General features: G+C 35.3%; 1 protein-coding gene across 7 annotated transcripts in view; it reads right to left on the reverse strand.

Moving 5' to 3' along the window:
* The window catches only part of LRFN5 (leucine rich repeat and fibronectin type III domain containing 5), a 213,273-nt gene that overhangs the window by 13,728 nt on the left and 177,170 nt on the right, over positions 1-22,375 (reverse strand). For all 7 annotated transcript variants that reach the window (XM_012724601.1, XM_012724602.1, XM_012724605.1 and 4 more), the window contains one exon: positions 934-2,338. In XM_012724601.1, the coding sequence (XP_012580055.1) occupies positions 934-2,318 (1,385 nt within the window). In that variant the 5' untranslated portion in view covers positions 2,319-2,338. The remainder of the gene's footprint in view (positions 1-933; positions 2,339-22,375) is intronic.

Genomic DNA, 22,375 nt, shown 5'->3' on the forward strand with positions numbered 1-22,375 from the left:
AAGTCATAATTATGTATAAATTCCTAGGAGGTATACTGGTCTGTCACAAGTGAAATTATATGGAGGGGTAAAATGTATACTCCCAACCAAATAGTGGACAAGATGTGACTATAAATCAATGAGGCTGAACTTTAGAAAAACATACCAGAAATTCTTTAGCTAGATGCAAATTCTCCATCAATGTCCTTACCTGGAGATTACATAGTCAACTCCAGTGATACTTTCACTGCTCAAAATATCTGTAAACTTTCTCTTTGGAACTGTCTTAAGAACCAGTATATATGAGACAACACACATGCACATAACCCAATCACTCAAAATAATCAGTCTCATTATTTTATAGTTACATCCTATTTTTGACCAAAAATGGCAATATCCATCTTGATCACCCACCTTATTCACAAGACTTGGCTCCAAATGGCTTTTGCTTGTTTCCAAAATTCAAATTCACCCTCAAAAGACGAAGATTTGCCACCACTGAGGATATTCAAAATAGTATGACGAGATTCTAAAGATAATTCCAAAAGTGCTTTGAGCAATGGCAGCATCATTGGGATAATGGTATAGCCTCCCAACGTGACTTCCTTGAAGGAAAGAACACTCATGTGGATGTGTAAGTTCTGGTATGTTTTTATTATTTTTTTTAAATAAATCAATCTTGTTCTCTGATAGTCACATCTCTTAGATGAGGGGAAAAAAGTAAGTAAGCATAAAATTAAATATGTAGTTGAACTCTCTAAAAATAAGACCATTCAACATATCTCCCCACATGTATTCACCTTTCACAAGCTTTATACATTATACACTTTAACAAATGAAGTACAAAAATTACAATATGAGTAGTATTGCCCACTAAAAAAATATCAGTGATACATGAAGAAGCTCTACACTAAGATCCATATTAATTACAAAAAGTTGCTTTCATTTTCTTACCTGTAAACAAGGGTGTCATCATAAGTACCATTGTACTGGATTTGAAACATACGTATTCCAGGGATATTTCTTTGAAAATTAAATTTAAGTAGTGCTGTAGAGGATGTTGCTTCTGCCACCACAATTTTATCTTGACTCATTTTAGTATCACCATTACTACTGCTCGCATTAGAACCCGACTTAGTCGAAGTTGAGATATCTGAAGAACCAGGATCAGGTTCATGGATGTGGTTTGTACTGTTTACTATGTGGGGAAGCTTAATTATATGAAGATCCACCGTTTGTGTTGCTTCCCCAGCAGGATTGGAAGCAATGCAGGTAAAAGCACCTGTATCCTTTACAGTTGTTATAAGAATATCAAGTGTCCCATTGTCATACACCAGCGATCTTGTTGCATTTGAAATAAGCTTCCCTTCAGGAGAAATCCAATGAATTGCAGGTTCAGGATCTCCCCTAGCTTTGCACCTCAACGTTGCCCTTTGACCCTCCAGAACTCTCATCTCATGTGTATGACGCGTAATGAGAGGAGGTTCACACAAAAACTCCTCTTCAGGAATTGACCAAAAGTAGCGGCCAGTCAAAAGTGCTGGAGAAGCACAGGTCTCTAAGTCATCTTCTCTAGATAGACGCCTCAACCACAACAATTCACAATTGCAATGCAAAGGATTTCCACCAAAACTTAATGCAAAAGTAGACGGGCTTATGATTCCTGAGGTTGCTAGTACCTGAGCTCGCTGAAAGAGAGGGTCAGGTGGTAGCTTCTGCAGTTTATTTGATGTCACATCTAGTCGAGTCATCTTGTGCAAGTGGGAGAAAGTCCCTTTAGGAATGTTATCAATCATATTGTGATCCAAACTAAGGGTGTGCAAGCTGACCATCTTCTCAACAGCATCCCAAGGAATAGTTTCTAAATTATTATAGGACAGATCCAGCTCCTCAAGGGCAAAAACATCATCAAATGCTGTAGAAGAAATTAAAGTCAGTTGATTGTTGTTCAATATCAAATGATGGAGATTGGAAAGCCCACTGAACATATCATTTGTAATTTTAGTCAATCGGTTGCTATTCAAATGTAATGCCCTCAAATTTCGTAAGTCAGCAAAAGCATGAGGTGTAATAAAACTTATTGTATTCCTGGATAGAGTTAGGTCCACCAAGCTGGTCATATTGGCAAAATCTTTCCTTTTAATATTTGTAACAAAATTGTCTGCCAACCGCAATTCCACAGTTCTTCTGTCAATGTTTGGTGGAACAAATAAAAGCCCTTTCTTGGCACAAAGGGTTGCGAGATTAGGAGACAAAATCTGACAGACACAACGCTTTGGACAGATCTGAGCTTTCACTGCTATGCCAATGAAAAACAGATAAAAAAGAAATTTTTCCATTGTAGATCAGATTTTAGAGCCTGTGAGAGAAGATAAAAAAATATAGTTAGCATCCAATTATTTGTTTTGTAGTCCAAATAGAACAATCTTTTATATGCAAATTGTGATAAAGAAACAATTTATTTGTGTGTTTATTTAACAAATAAACTATTTTATACTGGAAACTACAATGGATAAAAACATACCATTAATAATAATGTCATGGTATTTAAAGTAAAATGGGGGAAAAAAGTCAACATAATTGTCTTATAATTCCGTAAATTAAGTGAATTTTAAAAAAAAACAATATGCCCAGGAAGGCCCTATTGGTGGCGTAGCAGGTTAAAGCACAGCACTAAGAAGCTAAAGCCACTTCCGCATGAGTTCGATCCCCGCCTGCACAGGTAGTGATCCACATGTGCAGCAGACCTCTCCTGACCCACCCCCTGCTCCCCTCAGCAGTGTATTTCATCAGTCAGCCTGTTCTGCTCCCCACTCTGTCTCTGGTGAATCCTCTCACCACCCCTGTCCAGTACCCCAGTTCTGTATGCATAAATAAATAAATCTTTATTTTAAAAAATAATGCCCAGAAAGCTCTATCAGTACACAGAAAAGGAGACACAAAGTCCAAATTGGAGGTTGGGGTTCAGGTAGTGTGTCATACCTGAATGACATCTTGTTATACATAAAATTAAGATAAATTTAAGAATTTACAAGTAGTTGAACTTATTTGTCTGAATAGAAAGATTGAGACAATTTTAATTGAAATAACTTTGCAGCAAGATATTGAAATTAATTAATTGTTGTTAGGCTTTCACTTGTGTTTATAACTATATTAAATAAAGCACAGCTTTCACATTTTCACTGCAAATACAGGCTCTTAAACTCAAAATCAATAAGGCTAAACATGTACCACCAATGTTCTGAGCTCCTTAAATATTAAAATATTTTATTTGATATGAAAATGTGTTTATGAAGATTATGAACTGCAGTCATCAAAATACTTAACAGTTCAACCCTTAAGAAGGTTCAAGAAGTTATTATAGTTTGTGCCCTATTATCCCTTTTTGTACATTTACATCTCTCCTATTTAAAAATATTTTTCAATTCCATTTCCCATTTGTATTTCAGTCATAAGGTCTTGAACTTCATCTTCAAAAATAAAAATACTAACACATATGTAATTAAATATTGTCATAAATTATATTCAATTTTAAACACCAAAGAGATGTTATTGTAGAAAATCATCTAATTTTTTTACTGAATAAAAATTTAACATACAGATATTATAGAAATGATTTATCGAGTTTTCTAAATAAAGGACCTTATAAGTTCAATTTATTTTATGTTTATTTTCTGTCACATTATACGTGGCTATAATAAATAAGAAATATTTTGTTCAACAAATTAAATAATGTTACTCTCCTGTTCATGATAATTGCTAATACTGTTAAGGGGAAGGATGTCCTAAGGGAACTCTGCAGAGTTTTGTGGACTCCACCCCCTACTCCAGTGATTGGAAACTACAACTCCCAAGGAGTACCAAGGAGAGAACTGCAAGGACCCAAGGGTGGAGCTAAGCAGGCATTCTGGAACTTTGGGGTATAAGTAGGGAGGCATTTTCAATGGCTCTTGCTTGGGCAATGGCTTGGCAACACCTCTCTCAGGACCGTGTCATTGTGGGCTATCAGTTGGTTACTGGAGTTCCAAGTCAGCCAAGGTAAGATGTTCTAGTTACCTTGTATCTCTCTTTCCCTGGGTTGTAACTTTTCCTTTCCCCGTTTGTAAATAAATCCATTATCAACCCTTTGTGTATGCCTGCAGTACAATCAATTTTTAAGCACAGGTGAGGACCCCTGTAACAGTTCGGTGCCCAATGTGACTAATTTACACCCGCGGTTGACCAGCCCAAGTACCTTGTAAGAGTCACTGTAAGTACATTAGGTCTGCAGGACACATAGCTTCTTTGTTTCAGGTCATGAGAATTATTTTCTTCTTTGTATTCAGCTCTTGCTGATATTTACCACCATGAGTTTGACCAGTTTTAACCCTAGCTTATGTTTTCAGTTTTCTTCTGGCCTTAAATCTCAGTACCCTTTTTCCATTGCATATCACCACCAGTTTTATAAATATCAGTAATCTGAGGAAACCTGGTTTATGACAAATGCTGTTGCTTTTGTTCTCTATGGGTGGCTTCCCAGCCAGTTCTGTTTTGCAGTCTGTGCTTCTGGGTATCTTCTTCATACTTTCTATCAATATTATTTTTTACATTTTTGGCTCTGTGAGAGGAAATGGAATGAGCTCTGCTTCTTCTACTGAAAACTTGCAACAAATTCAGGCTCTTACTGAAAACAAGCAGCAGCAAATAGCAAATACAGGCCCTTAATTTAGTTGTTAACAGCATGAAAAATGAAAATCAAATTGCCCTTGACTCTATTTATAAGCTATGCAAGCCCAGATACAAGATGTCTCCCATAAATTAGCTATGGCCCAGGATCCTATTATGGCACAGAGAAGGAGAAAGCCTTTCCCTGAGGACTGCAGGAGAGCAGAGTTAGAAGAGGAGGGTTATTACTTGCTTAACACGTTAAACCCTTCAGGAAAGAATTGTTCATTGCATAGCAATACCCCTCTGGTGGAAACTCCTAAGGCTCCTTTGCAAACTGCTAAGGCTCCTGTAGACACTCCTAAGGCTCCTGTGGAAACTCCTAAAGCTTCACAGCATCCACTGCCCTCTGGAATAGAAACAATCATGCTTTCTCCTTCCCATACTCGACAGGGCACACATTTTGGAAATAAGAATTGCCTTAAAGTAGGGCAGTTCCCTCTTAGACATATGACACGGAGTGGTTTGAATGCACAAGGGCAGCCTGCTGGGTACTTTTGGTCACACAATCCTTTTAGTACAGCAGGCATCCTAAATTGGAGGTGCTTTGTTCCTTCTTATAGGCAGGATGCTAAGAGGATGGTGAACTTGTTTGCCTCTAACTTTCTCTCTCACCACCCTAATTGGGCAGATATCCAGTCAATGGTGCAAATTTTATTGACCTCAGATGAGCAAAGGATGATTTTTAAGAAAGCCAGGGAGGAGGCTGATGGCCTCCACCAACAGGATGTAGAATCCCCAGAACCAGACATGGCTATCCTGATGCTAGATCCCAACTGGGACCACAATGAAGGGGACATGGATATGTTGGGGCTCTATATAAAGTATTTATTGGTAGGGCTGCAGCAGGAAATTCCCAAACAAAAGAACTTTAATAAAATTCTGCACTTGAACAAAGAGCTAATGAAGATCCATCTGAGTTCCTTGAATGAATTATTCAAACATATGAGGACGTCTATGTCTCTTGATGAACCATTGCATCCCTTCAGACCTGAAGATCAGGTCTCACTCAAGAGTTGGCAGAGCTCAAAGCCAATTGTCAGAGAAATGGACCAGTTCACATGATGTTTTACTGAGTACACATACTTCTTTGAAACTTGCGGGCATAAAACCCTGGGTACATCACTCCAGAGTGATGAAAGCCCCAGATGGAACTGACATAGAGACGAAACCCCATTGGTCTTTTGAACCTATTGAGGACCTGAGATATTTATTTAAGAAAAAGACAAAAACTTTTTTTTCTTTTCCAGCAATGTAGCAGTGTACTTCAAAATATACTTTCTGAAGGACCCTGAGATGACAAGCATGCTCTAACCAGTCTTTTTCCTTTGGAAACATTCATAAATATAACAATGACATCATGCAATTATGCAGTATTTTTTTTAAATAAATTGATTTGTTCTTGATATTTCCGTGGAAATTTTTTCTTCTATTTCTTTTTGTTTGTTTGCTTTTTAATCATTTGGCCTATATGAGTAAAACTGCAGTTACTTATGATTCCACGTGGTATAACCAAGAATATTGTCTGTGTCTATATGTTGTATGTCTTTTACTTGTGTTTAATTGTCTTGGCCTCAAGGTGTTTTAAATTGGTTTGGATGGTGCCTCTAACAAATGACAATGTAATCTTCATGGTAACAAATTTGTTTTTAAAAAGGTTGAATTGGTGTATATATATATTTCTCTTACTTGGGTTGACAATGTCAGGAAAATGGAAGTTTGGAATAATTAAGTTTTTTTCTTTTCTGTTTTTTTTTTAAGAGTCTCTAGTTATGAAATAAGGAAAACAGGAAAACTAAAAGGCTGTGGATGAATGTCAACATTGTCCTACTGAACTAAACTGGAGCTTTCACGTAATTCAGATTGTCTTTGCTGCTATTTTTTTCTTCTTCATATTTGTGACAAAGCTTCCCAGAATTCTAAATTGAAATGCAGTTCGGTAGCTTGTCATTTGGTTCATTGAAGGAAGTTTTGTGGAACCTCAGTAGAGCTCCTGAGACACTCCACAAAATTTCTTCTTTTCCCTCTGATGAAAGCATTCAGATCAATTTGTCTAATTTGATATACATAGTAAAGTAAAATTGGGAAGTAAGCATTAACACTTGGAAAAAGGTAAACCTTTGGCATGAACACAACTGTTAAGCTTGATTTTTTTAAACATGTAAAAAAAGTTTTTTGATAATATGCATTTGATATGTGTGTAAAGTGGGTGTGTTAGTCATTGTCTTGCCATACTATATTTAATAGTCTGGTATTTGCAGACATACTGAAGAAAATAAAAGAAAAAACACAACTTTTTTTTTGGTTCTAGTAACAGCTATCAACAGATTCTAATTGATTGAACTTTTGACAGTGGGTAAATATTTTCCACAAAGAACCAAATAGACTGATTTTACTAAATTTTGTTTAAAATACTACTGACATTTTTGTTTGTTTGATACAAAGCCAGTTTCCTTGCTTTGAATGACCAGAATCTACAATAATGTTCTAACTTTTTTCAACAGAGCTAATTTTTGTTTCCATTTCTTCTCTCCCCTTGATATCAACCCAGTATAAAAATTGTAGTAGTAATTTTTACTATTCATTAGTGTGTTTTTTCATAACTTCAATAGGGTATTCTGTCTGTTTAAACTAAAGAAACTGGCAATGTGTTTTAGTGGCTTTGCTTGGCATTCTCCAGGAACTTCAAACAGAGCTGAACCAAATAGAAGAAAACTGCTGCTTTGTTTATAGGGTTCCAAAGACCTCCAAAGAAGATGAGGAAGCTTGCCTCCATTGGAAGGACTGGAAAACCTGAGATAAACATTGAGTCCTGGTAACCTCGAGAAGAGGTGACCCCAGGTTGAATCTGCTGAGACTGATGTTGTTCCTAAAGCCTACGTTCCTAAAGACATTGTCTGTTCGCTCTGATACTATATGCAGTGTTCCAACAAGGCCAACTAAAAATTGCTGTTTGGTTAGTCTACCCTGTGATTATATGCAAAAATAGAAAAATGGTTAAATGTTAGCTTGATTTTGTAAATAGGTTGTTGGATTAAGTTGGGTTCAAGGTTGATAGAACTTATTTTTAGAAAAGTGAAACAAGTTTTTATTTGTTTTTTCTTGTTCCTGTTATATATATATATATATATATATATATATCAAGTTTTTTTTTTTTTTCTCTTCACCTACAATGATGGACTGTTTTCCAGTAACTGGTGACTGCTGCTTCTTTGGCATACACTTGAAACCTTACGAAAACTGTCTCTTAAGACTACACTCCATGATCTGTGCCACCATAGGTACGGTGATATGAAACCAAAAAGGGGGGGCGGATTGTTAAGGGGAAAGGAAGTCCCAAAGGAACTATGCAAAGTGTTGTGGACTCTACCCCCTACTCCAGTGATTGGAAACTACAACTCCCAGCAGTACTAAGGAGGAGCTGCAAGGACCCAAGGGTGGAGCTAAGCAGGCATTCTGGGACTTTGGGGTATAAGTAGGGAGGCATTTTCAATGGCTCTCTCTTGGACAATGACTCTCTCTCTTGGAGGCAATGGCTATCTCAGAACCAGGTGACTAGGGGCTATCTGTTGGTTACTGGAGTGCCAAGTCAGCCAATCTGTAAGATGTTCTAATTACCTTGTATTATCTTGTATCTCTCAATCTCTCTTTCTGTCCCTGGATTGTTCCTTTTCCTTTCCCTTTTTGTTAATGAACTCATTATTGACACTTTTGCATGTGCCTGCGGTACAATTAAATTTTAAACACGGATGAGGACCCACAGACAGGCAGCCAGTTCACAATTCTAAATTAGTATTTCCGTAATAAGCAAAAAAAAAAAAAAACTTAAAGAGTATGAATAAATATACTGAGATTATAATTTTCAAATATTGGACAAAGGCATAGAAAGTTTATTTCTCTGAAAAATGAACAAAATAAATGACACTTATGATTACTTTGAGAAATACATTTCAAATCACAGAACAAGGAAAGAAAACAAGGCAAAGCATGGACAGTCTTTTCTAATTGAAGACAAAGTCCAGGACTAAGACTAGAGTCCAGGGTGGCTTAAATTTATGAGGCAGAATGCCAAAAAGAACTTGCAAAACAATATTGATTATCAGTTGTTATCAGGGAAATGCAAATCAATATCACATTGTCATAGTTCCTCACACTCATGAGAATGAACTATACATAACCAAGACCATATACTACAAGTGTGGGCAAGAATGTGGAGTAAAAGTAAACCCACACACACTGGGAATATAGACTGGTCCAGTCCTTAATAAAAGTTAAAGATTTCCTAAAACCTTAAAAAATAGATCTCTTGTGGCCCTCCTTGGTGGCTCAGCGGGTTAAAGCACTGCACTAAGAAGCTTAAGCCACTTCGCATGAGTTTGATCACCGCCTGCCCTGGAGGAGATCCACATGGCGCAGCAGACCTCTGCTGACATGCCCGCTCTCCCTCAGCAGTGTACTTCATCGATCTGCCTGTTTTGCTCCCCACTCTGTCTCTGGTGAAGCCTCTCACCCCCCACATGTCTGGCCTGTACCCCAGTTCTGTGTGACTAATAAATATTTTTTAAAAATAGATCTCTTGTATGATTTAGCAATTTCACTCCTACATAGCTACTGGAAGAATGTGGGAAAATATAATTATAAAGGATAAATGCACTTCTATGTTTGTTACAACACTATTTACAAAAGTCATTATGGAAACAACTAAAGTCCAATTACAGATCAGTGCATTAAGAAGATGTGGAATATATAGAAAATGGATTACTAATCAGCTACTAGAAAAAGGTAGTCTTGCCATTTGTAGCAACACTGGCAGAACTAAGGGGAATATTCCAGCAGAATAAATCAAGACAACTACCAGATAATTCCACTCAGATGTGGAATACAAAGAAACAAAACAAAGAAACAGACAATACACCAAAATATATTCTGGAAATCTGTAGATCATGGAATTGAGGTTTTTGGAGAGGAAGTGAATGGAAAAACAAATTGGAGGAGGGGGGCCATTGAACTATGTTGAAGGTTACATGTGCTTTGGTGAAAGGTACCACATTTGATGGGATGTGAAATTATGCCCTTAAATAATATACAGAGTTGTAAACTATTCACAATAACTCAATCAAAAATAACTCAATTAAAAGGCAATGAAAGGACCCTTCCTGATGGCAAAAAAGGTTAGGAGGCACCACTGCAAGCTGGCCTCAGCTACTTCAGTGCAAGTTCGATGCCCAGTGGGAAGGTGACCCATCGTAGACCTCTCCTGACCCTCCCGCTGCTCCCCTCAGCAGTGTACTTCATAGATCTGCCTGTTCTGCTCCCCACTCTGTCTCTGGTGAAGGCTTTCACCACCCCTACACCTCTGGCTTGTTACCCTAGTTCTGTATGAATAAATAAATACATCTTAAAAAAAAAAGGCAAAATGAAAAAGAAAATCAATGCAACATGCAATATACTAAGCAATCACACACACACACACACACACACACACACACATCTCAATAATTACCTTAAACACAAACTGACCTAAAAATTTGAAGGCACAGATAATTAGCCCGCATAAAATAGCAGGGGTCCCATCCATTAAGCATTTAAAAATAAGCACACTTTGAAATTGACAAGTGAATGTCAATGTATAGGAAAGTAATGTCATAAAAATACAGAATATAGAAAGTTTACATGTCTAATTTATTAACAAAGTAGGAAATGATAATTGCACCAGATGGTGTTTCATAGAGAAAAATGATATTCATCAAAAAATTATGAAAACAGAGGAATATGCACACATTACAGATTTTCAAAATACACAAAGCAATATATGACAGAACTAAAGGGAACATTTTTTTTTTTTTTTAAGATTACTTATGTATGCATACGGAACTGGAGTACAAGCCAGAGGTGCAGGGGCCGTGAGAGAATTCACAGAGACAGAGTGGGGAACAGAACAGAGTGACTGACAAGTACACTGCTGAGGGGAGCAGCGGGCGGGTCAGCAGAGGTCTGCCTCACCTTGTGGTTCACCTCAGGAGCGGGGATCAAACTCTCATTGAAGTGGCTGTGGCTAGCATGCCATACTGAGCTTTAAAAGCCTGCTCTGTGACAAGGGAGGGCCAGGAACACATTTTTAAGACACAATAACAAATGTAGAAAATAAAAAAAAAAATGGGACCATACACATCAAAAGGTTAAATGAGCATAACTTTGGTTCAGCAAGCCCTCAGCGTTTATGTTGAAAAAAATCAAGTGTGCATGCACAAGTTGATTCATTGAAATTCTGCTTATAAAAGTAGAAAGTAGGGACCCTCCCTGGTGGTGCAACTGGTTGGAGTGCTACACTGCGAAGCCATGGCCACTTTATTGCAAGTTTGATCCCCACCCTGACGTGATCCACATGGCACGGCAGACCTCTCCTGTCTCACCTGCTGCTCCTCTCAGCAGTGTACTTTGCCAATCTGGCTGTTCTGCTCCCCATTCTTTCTCTGTTGAATCCTCTTGCTGCCCTGAACCTCTGGACTGTACCCCATTTCTGTATGAATAAATAAATAAAATCTTTAAAGAAAAAGTACAAAGATAACCTAAAAATTCCAGCATTAGAGGATAATTGAGTAAATCAGTACATCAATAAAATGGAATCCAATTTTAATTAAAAAGTCAGTGCTATAAGTATAGATGTGTGTGCTATTTTAGTGAGTGAGAAGTAGTTGTAAAGGTGCATAATGGTAATATTAATAGCTTTCTGTTATGTGCTTTACTAGGAGTTTCATGGATATTAATTTAATATTTACATCTACTGTTGAGGTTAGGAATGTTGTCACTCTTCCCATTTTACAGTGACTCAAAAATGTTCTTTCTCGAAGCACGCAATGGTGAATGACCTGAGGCAGACTCCAGAGGCCATGTTTCCAAATACCACAAGTTTCTGTGTCTCTTCTAGGGTTACATTTGTTTTAAAAAGAACAAAATAAATGTGTGTGTGTGTGTGTGTGTGTGTGTGTGTGATTGAGTGTATGAATTCTTTGGAATAATTCTGGACAGACAAGAAAATAATGATAAAGACATTACTGTAGGATGTTGTTATTTTAAAAAATGTTTTATATAAAAAATAAATATCTCTGGGGCCCTCCCTGGTGGTACAGAGGGTTAAAGCAAAGAACCATGAAGCTATTGCAACTACTACAGCAGGAATTCAATCTCCAGCCAGGGGAGAGCCAAGCAGACATCTCCTGACCCACCTGCTGCTCCCCTTAGCTGTATGTCAGTCAAACTACCTGTTCTGTTCCCTACAATGTTTCTGGTGAATCCTCTCACTCCCGCATACCTCTTGCCTATATCCCAATTCTGTATGCATAAATAAATAAATCTTTAGAAAAAGAAATAAACATTCCTAGCTCAGTTACTGATAGACCTAACTGACCAAAAAAAATTGTGGTTGTTTTTAAAGATTTGTATATCATCACACAATCAACCAGCTTGATTAAATTTACAGTTATTAATAGAACTTCAACAAACACTGAATATATAGCATTTTTTATGTATATATTATTTTATTGCTCACGGAATATTTACTATTAAGGTCCATTTAATAGACCTGAATTCTCAAAATATATATTGATGAAAAGGTTCAAATCATGAAAACATATTATTTATACAAATGACACATATTTTATTAAACTCAATAAATAATATATAGGAGATTATAAGATGATTGGAATTTTAAAACTAAAACACAAAAATAACTAGGGAAATCAGTCAATATTTTGAAATGAATGAAAACAAGATGTAACATAGTTATTGGGATGAAAAAAGTCTTGTATTTAGATTGTTAGGCTAAATCAATGTAATAGTTTTAAATTAATTATCTTATCTAAGCTTAAAAGCTAAAAATAGAAAAAAATTAAATTGAACTAAAGAAAATAGAAAATGATTGAAACAAAGGTAAAAATCAATAACATAGAAATCAGCCAAAAACAAAATAAAGACAAGTGTTTGTTATTAAAAAGATTGATAAAGTTGATCTTTCCCCTCTAAAACTATTTAATAGAAGAAAAAAAAATGCCAGGTTAGGGATAAAGATGAAACACAATTATAGATACCAGAGCTATTAAAAGTCTAAAAAAGGCATTTTATGAATGTGACTCTAAAGTCAACAATTTGGATGAAGTGGACAAATTCATTTCAAAGCAAAATTTACCAGCAATACAAACAGAAGAAAACTTATAAACTATAAACATTTGTTATAGAAATTGAATTCATAATAAATGCCTTCCCAAATTGGCAGTCACAGAACAACTTAGATATTAGACAAAATGATAGATGGAATATATGATAACTTAAATATATAGTATATATGATATAGTATGAATGCTATCTTAAGCTGGAAATAGATGCTAAATTTTATATGATGTTATCATATGTTGGATGCATTTTTTGTATGAACATATAGTTACGTTTAACACTTAACATATACACATAACAAAACATGTAGTCTATATCATTAACTCTAATGCTAACAAATATATAAAAAATATATAGAGAGAGATAGATATATACATATACATGTATACATGAACTTCAGGAATCTGAATAAACTATATACAGAAACTTTTATTGCTAATGTGAAACTTTTGTAATATATTGTGAATTAGTCAAATATATAGTAAAATAAAATAAAGTCATCATGAGGAAATGAGAAGACAAATCTCTGACTAGAAGAAAAATATTCAGAAATATCAAAATGAAGACATCACAATGCTATAAATCATTGTTGATATGTGAAACACATATTGAAAAATCTTCATTCCCCATCCTGAAGTAAAAAATATACAATCAAAACACCTGGTTATCCAAATTTTGGGAGGGTGTGGAACAACTGAAGCTCATCCATTGCTGGTGAAATTACAAAATTTTTCAGTGACTTTGGTGAGTTATTTGGAAAAGTTGTTTTGCTAAATTATACTTACCTATTTATGAAGCATAGGCACTCCATGTTTTTACCTAAGAGATATGAAAATGCATGTATACAAAAAGGTGCATCCAAGAATGAGGATTAAAAAAGTTGTGCTATATTAATACATGGAAACTAGGTAGCGATGGACAGAATACAATGTTCTGATATTCACAATAATCTGGACAACTTTTGTCATGGGCTCTATTGTGCCTCTGCAAGGAATTTGAAGTACTAACTCCCATTGTCCATTTGGACCTTACAGAAAACAAGGTATTTGGAGTTGATTAAGTTAAGGGGAGATGATTAATATAAACCAACTCAATAGGAATGTGTCTTTATTAAAAAGGGCTAATTTGGACATAGGACCAGATGTGCACAGAAGTAAGACACAAAGTAGCATAATGAGAATGACATCTCTAAGCTAAGGAATGCCTACAGCAATCAGAATCAGAGAGATGCGTAAAATAGATTCTCCCTCAGAGCTTTCAAAAGGAACCAATAAAGTCAGATACTGTGATTTTAGACTTTTAGCTTTTAGCATTGTGGAAAAATAGTCTTCTGTTTAAGTTACTCAATTTGTAGTTCTTTGTTACTGCAGCCTCACCAAATCATAAAAGTTCAATTATAAAATCTTTCACTGAACAGTAGAATTTAATATATAAAATATTACACATTGCAATTTTACAAGTAGATATGATTTTTAGAAAAAGCAAAACTAGTCTATCATGTTAGAGTCAAATAAGTAGGTCAAATAAGTCAGTCAAATAAGTAAGGGAACACATTCAAGGAAATTTGAGGAGTCATGGAAATAATCTATACTTTACTGGAATAGAGATACACATTAAGCACAATTTATTAATCATATACATAAAATGCAGAACATTTTATTTATGCCTAGTATACCTCAATAAGTCACACACAAAAAAAAAGGAAATGTGGGTTTCCCAACACTGGTTCCAAAGAAAAAATATATAAAATTGCATCCTATTGGCAATGAGAACTTATTTATATTTTATCAACATTTTTTTGACCCTGTCATCTCTTTTTAAAAATGTGATATGACCCAAATTGTGCATTATATTTTATAACCTGATTTACATTGCTCATCAGGCAACATATATACCATCTGATAAATTAGGATCACAGGACCTCATGATGATTTAGAAAGTAAAAGTATAGAATAATCCATGGGCCATTTTCTTAAAAATGGTAACTTCTTGTTTAAATGAGTAAATTTCTTGTTTACTTATAGTAATGAAAATCATACATATTATATTTAATGAGCTTTCTGAGGTCATTTAGAACAGATGGAAATAATAAGATTTGTAAAATATAGAAAAAGGATTATGAAAAGAAAGAATTTTTACTTCCTACACATTCACAAACTAATCCTTCATATATTTATTGTATCAATATTTGGCCACTTAAAGAAACAAGAGCAGAGTATTTTTGCTGGAATTCATGGTTCAAAATTTATAATGATCATCAAACACACTACACTTTTATCCAGTTAGGTGAAAGTGCTAGTTTATTGCGTTCTCTAGCTGACCATTCTGCCTCTCTGGCTTGTACCCCAGTTAAGTGTACATACATACACCATACACATGCATACACACATACATACATAAACAAACTACCTATTTATTTTTCTAATGGCCTTATTACAAAATAATCAGATTTCAATCAACTTAGGGAGAAGGTCCAGGACAGGCAACATCATCACAAAATGTGAAAAAAAAATGTAGATTTTTAATAATAATATTTGAGCAGGGCTGAGGCTGTAACTGAATAGTCTCACAATCACAGCTTTACAGATAATATTTATACATCTCTACATTATATGTTCTTTCAAGAAAATTCCTTTTAGACACAAAGTGACACAAATTGTAAACAAAGAAAAGTCTATCATACAAACTCGTAAATGATATTCCAGTACCGCTTCCATCATTCAGCCCATGGCTATTGTAAAACATATGCTCAAAGAATGAGTATTTATTTGGCAACTAGAGTGAGATATAAAAGCAAATTTAGATTTTATAACCAACTGAGAGTATAATCTATTCTCTGCAGAAACCAATATGGTACCAATTTATATGCTGCATTAAAGGAAAGTTACTGAACTCCTCAGGAGTCACCTCACCATCCTTCAGCAGAGCGCTACCAATTCAATTAGTGTCCCTTGGCCAGACCAATGCCTGAGGAGAGAAGCTGATGCCTGTTGATTCTGATGAGTTGTTTCAGGATGTGTCAAAAAAGGATTGAGTGTTACAAGGGACATTTTATTATATGGTTCAGATAATGAAACACATTGGATAGCTTCATTTCAACTATTTTCGATTTTCTGCATAATTTTTCTAGAGGTTATAAAGATATTAATACTCCACTCTCTACTAGAACACCTACTGAGCTATTACATCTTAGCTTGTTAAATTAAGGCCTCAAAATATAATAACTGTAACTCCAAACAATTAAAACCTCAGCATGTCAACATAATAACTTTTTAAAGTTCACTTTGCTGATGGTGCACAGGTGAATCGGTGGTGGGAACTTTGTGGGACTAACCACTGAGAAAAGAAAACATACATTATACCAAAAGGAAGAATGATGTAGATTATACATATTTTTTGAAAGTCATACATGTGTCCATACACTCATTCATTTGTTAATTTCTTCAGCAATATGTTCTTAGCACGTGTATCAGATACAAAGTGTGGTGCTAGAATCTATCATTTTTAAAAGGCTGACATCAGCCTTTTAATAGTTTCTGTGTATAAACAGATTAGGACAAGAACATCCACAATTTTGAAAGAGCAGATCATGAAAAGTTTTAAGTTAACCTATATTTTGATATTTAGGTTTATACAGTTGATGTTCTCATGGTCTTCCTGGTGGTGCAGGGCTTAAAATTTCAGCACTATCAAGATATTGCCAGCCAGTGCACTGTGATTTTGATACTGGCCAGGGAGCTGACACAGATTTCACAGCAGACCTCTCCTGTCTCACCCACTGCTCCCTTCAGCAGTGTATTTCAGTGGTGCTGCTTGTCCTGCTCCCCACTCTGTCTCTGGTGAATCCTCTCATGCCCCACACTCTAGCCTATACTCCATTTCTTGCATGCATAAATAAAAATCAATCTTGTACACAGTTGAAATGGGTCTGTGAGATAGCATAGCATGCTATATTATTTTCCTCAATGTGTATGTGTATACACATATGCATTTTTAATTCAACATATCACATATATATATTAGAATTTACCATTTACACTTTTGGACTAAAACAAGGGCTAGGTACTTAAACAAATAAAAATAGAAGCCAACATGTATTGCCCTCAAGTATGAAGGAAACAACACCATGTTGTAGATGAGGAACTTATATTAGGATACTACCATATAAGCTAGTTTACTAAATGGGATATTTGCCATATTCTACCTACCTAGTAGACATGTGAATATTTTGTACTTTTTTTTAAATTTAAAATATTGAAAAAATAAGGCAAAAGTTACAGAGAGATGTTTTATTTATTTTATAGGATGTCTTTAGTATTAATTGTTAGCTAACAAAGCTAAAATTAATTGTAATGTGGTATATTTAACAAGCCAAATCCCACATAATCCTTGTATAATTTCATATTAAGTAGTTACTTTTACTCCCATTTTATATGGTGAAGTAAGATTTAAGAAATGTTGAATGGTTCCTCCAAGTTAATGGATAAAGTAAAGAAAAAGCTAGGTTTAAAATAAAAATGTATTTTCCTAAAACCCATACTCCTGTTAGGGTATGATTATGCTTATAAATGTTATTTCCATTATGTTTTATAATTATGTAACAGTTGGACATGATGATTTACTGATTCTAACAATGACTTCTTAAATATTTCATGTGACTTACTTAATTAATTGTCTGCTTTCTCTTCATGATCACATTACATTTGAAGGGTGGTAACAGATTACTATAGCAAAGAATTGAGAACAACTTGGTTCACAACCCAAATTAAACATTTAACCACACTTATGTTTCTCTGGTAGTTTAATATATGACTAAAGTCCATATTCTACCTATTCTCTTAAGAATATAAACTCTACCTCACAGAAATAGTTTCTGTGCATAAACAGGTTCAGTTGTCCTCCATTTTCTTTTACTTAGGTCAAATTTTACTTTTTCTTGCACATGTTGATTGCAGATTCCATAATTTTTGGGGGTTCAAGGATCTTAAGAATGAATACAAGTAGTAACTCGGAAGGAGACTGGATTCACTTAGTCCTTATGAAAAATTGTTTTGGGAGAGAGGGTAGCCTAGAAGGATCCTACTCTGAGAGATAATTTCCAAATGCTAAAGCAACAGTGGTTTGGTAATGGATTAGCTGGCTCAGGGGCAAACAGTCAATAGTTTCCTAACTTCTGTCTCTATTGTGAACATGCCTTATGGGTGCTCATATAGAAGTGTAAATTTTTCTGGAAGGATAAGAGGTGATGTGTGTATAAAGGTACACAATGATTTATATTTAAATTTTCAACTAATTAAGTAGCACCTCTGAGGGAGAAACATCATTTATCTGGGGAATACAAGGTTATTTGCTCTGTTAAACAATTTAGTAATCCACTTTGTATGAGTGGTGAATATCATAAGTTGTGGATTTAAAACGGCCAACTACCAAGGGACAGAAATATTCCATGTTTGGTAAGTTAAATGAAAGTTGACTGTATGGAAGACTAGAGAAGACAGACGTAAGCACACAAAGGGAGATGACTCTGCAAAATATTAATAGGTACATAGCTTTTAGATAAACACCACTGTAGTCAAAGATAAGGAAACTCTCAGATCAAAGGTATCTTATGTCAGGCATAGTAAATGTTTGCTCCACATTGACTTAAAATCTCAGCTCTCATATCAATGCCTTTTTCGTTACTAGATGCTGAGAAATATCAGTGTAAAAAGAAATTGTTCAACATCCACATCAAATGGTGATAAATCACTATCAGTTAGGGTGTGATGACATTATTAGTCATCTTAGCCTTCATTCTGGATTTAAACAGACTGTTTAGAGCCCTCCCTGGAGGCACAACAGGTTAAAGTGCAGCACTATGAAGCTGTCACAGCCACTGTAGCACCAGTTGAATTCTGGGCCAGGGAAGTGACCCACATGGTGCTGCAGACCTTTCCTGACCCACCCACTGTTCCCCTCAGCAGTGTGTTTCAGTCAGTCTGCTAGTTCTGCTTTCTACTCTGTATCTGGTGAATTTCTGACCATCCCTGTGTCTTTGGCCTGTACCCCAGTTAAGTATACATACATACACACACATACATGCATACACACATACATACATAAACAAACTACCCATTTATTTTTCTAATGGCCTTATTGCAAAATAATCAGATTTCAATCAACTTAGGGAGAAGGTCCAGGACAGGCAACATCATCACAATTGTGAAATGCAGTGAAGTTGTTATCCTGCCAATCATAATAATAGTGATAGTAGATGACCTTACTTTTCTTCCAATGTCCAATAACATCGCAGCTCTCTCCTCAAAATTCATTTTTTGGCAACTTGAAAGTACATAAAAGGTGTTGTAACACAAATTAGAATGCCATTAATCATTGTTCTAAGTCTTGTAAATGATTTATCATCCAATTCACATTTCTTAGGAATTCTGAGAAGTAAACCCCTGAGCCTTTGAGATGTCATGCTAGCTATTATATTCCTGTTTCCCTTTGGTATTTAGTATTTTGTGTAACTAGTCTCTGTGGTTATATTGGCACTATTGTGCTGTTGCCATAGCAATTAAAGACGCATAGTTGTATAGCCAGGCAGACAGGATAAGGATCAGCTCAGAGATGCTCTTTGATACAATGCAGGCATCTAGAAATCTGGATAACTCTTGAAGAAAAAAAAATGTGATTTAGACTTCCTCTTGATATTATTGTGGGCTTTGAGGCAGTCAAACTATCTCAGAGAAAAGTCTAATTGAAAAGCTGGAAAAAAAAAAAAAAGGAGAGGAAAGAACACCATACGTGTATACAAAGGAATAAGTGAATTTACGGAGCTTTAAACACTAAATATGTGTGAAGGTGGAAAGTTCCGGCAGTACTCCTACAGAAATATTTTGACAAACTAACACCATATGGAAGCTTTTATATCCTGAAAGAAATGTGTTTTTTCTCTCTTCTCTCTCTGATCCTCTTTTCCCTCTGTCTTTCTATCTATGTCCCTCCCTCCTTCTTCCATCGCCTCAAACATATATCAATTTTTTAAATTAATAGTTTTACCCTTTACAACACAATGGTCACTTCCATGTGATGTGATGCATATTTCAAAAATATGTGACTACGTTAAAAACCTATGCCTGAAAAAAAAAAAGTCTATGCCTGTTTGAATAGGCATACAAATTTAAAAATAACTTAATAAAACATACAAATGATTCAGAGAATCCTAAATGATCCCCTTCTGTCTAGTTCACTTTTATGTCTAATAACCTCAAAATTAACATATCTACCTTGGAGCCCCTAATTACAATTTTTCTCCTATAGTACTTAGTTCAAATTATAGGTCAAATTTATTTTTCTGGCCCTTGAAATCAGTGGCCTAACAAATTAACTATTTGGAAATATTTATTATTTTTGGCTTTCCATAAACATTAAATCCAGGTGACTTGAAATCATATAGATGATACAGTAAAAACATACATATAGTAGAGTCATATATATAACTTTTCATTATCTTTCATGAGAGAAATATAACAGTCTCTTAACGAGTTGTTTTAGCTATTATTCCCCGCCAGTGTATTTCCAACAAAACAGCCAGAGTGATCTTGTTAAAGTTTAAAGCAGATGGAAAAATTTGTTACTGGTTTCTGATTTCAGTGAAAGAAAATGTCCAGGTCCTTATACTGGCCAAGATGTCTACAGGCTCTATTGTCACTTCTATGCTGATTTTAGTACTACCCTGGCCTTGGTTTACTTCATTATTAGCACATAATACACTTTGCTGTTTGTTCTTCAAGCACAAACTGTGGACAAACTATTGTTAAATATATCTCTTTCTTTATTCTGGTTCCCATCACCCATTTCCATGAGTATGTGTAGTTTAATTCCTCAGTTCCTTCTAATCTTTACTTAAATGTCACCTTCAAGTGGGTCTACCCTGTGAGTGTCCTGTCCACCTATTTAATTATAATCCTCACCTTCCAACCTCTATTTAGCTTTTATCATTGTTCAGTTCTGATTTCACCAAGCAAAAATATAAGCTGTAAGAAGCAGAATATTCTCTTTTTTTAATCATTATATATTTAACACGTTGAGACTGGCATGAAATAGGTTTGTAATAAATTTTGATTGAATAAATGAAGACAGAAACCCAGCTCCTCAGTAGATTTTTGAGAAAGTGTTCAAAAGTGCTTCGTAATTACGATATCAATAAAATGCTATTTTGTAAACCAATTACAGTTATAATTTAATTGTAAGTAAGAATACAATAAAGAGATGATTTCACTTTGCTAAAGGAAGTGGACATTTAGAATTTTATGTCCTTTAAAATGAAACAGGTACTGAAGACTGGCAAAAGGACCCAGCACAGAATAGGGGAGTAAGGGAAAGCACAGTACTGGCAGCCATGCAAAGCTAAAGATGACTGATTAACTCAGCATCCCTGAATAGGGAGGACAGTGATGGAATGAGCCTGATAAGAAGTTTCACACAATTGTGGGTAGTGCATCTCCTTTTGTACTTCTTTAGGAAACCTGAAGTGCAATGTGCCTGATTTGTGCCTGCAATGTGCCTGCTGTACTTGGGGTTTGTGTTACTCCGTTCCTACACTATGTTAACCGACACCTGAAAATAGGTGCAAGAACCAACTGTACTCATCTTACATAGATCTAAAATATTTAGCACAACCACTGGCTTATGTTAGATACTCTAAGTGGAAGTCTCAGCAGCAGTCATCACAGCAACAGCATAATGAATGACATAAGCATTGTATGGAAAATTCCATTTTTAAATTTAGGGCGATATATAACTCATCAATTCAGTGATTTATTAATCAAGCCATTATTTATTTATCAGTCATAAAAATGGGGAGTTTAGTGAGATGGTTATTGTTAAAAGGATATATGCTTTGTGCATACCAGTCTGCATGTTTATCTGCCATGTGCATGTGTGTATGTGTATCAGTGGTCTTTTAAATATCCATTCTTCCCTTCTTTAGTAACAGAATCCTCATATTTCTCTGTTTTATTGCTTTCCAATATGCAGAGTTTATTTTCTAGCTTCTTTTGCAAAGATACATGATTATATGAGTCACTTCTTCCCAATAAGGTATAAGTGCAAATTTTGATAAATTCAGAGGGGGCTGCTAAAGGGAGAGTGTGAGATGAGATGTAGCTTACTTACCCTTTGTCCATCTGCCTTCTTCTGAATTACTATATGGGTATGATGTCTGGAACTAATTCCAGCAACCAACGAGGACACTGAGTGACCTTGAAGATTTGGAAGTCATAAAGTTGGAGGAGGCATTTCTGATTATCTTGGAGTTGTTCTAACAGTCCCAGGTTATCTTCTAGCATATTTTAGCTACTGTTTTGAAATCTATGTTATTCATTGTCAAAATAACCTCATGAGGTTGCATTATGATTAAAAAAAAGGCACCAAAAACAATTATGCTAAAAGTGACTAGAAAGAAGCATATGCATTCAAGTCTCTGTGTGTACAAATACCTTTAAAACATTGCATGAACATATATTTTCTGAAAAAAAAA

Source organism: Condylura cristata, unplaced genomic scaffold (assembly GCF_000260355.1).
Source record: "Condylura cristata isolate star-nosed mole 26May11 unplaced genomic scaffold, ConCri1.0 scaffold00013, whole genome shotgun sequence".
NCBI classification, from domain to species: Eukaryota; Metazoa; Chordata; class Mammalia; order Eulipotyphla; family Talpidae; genus Condylura; species Condylura cristata.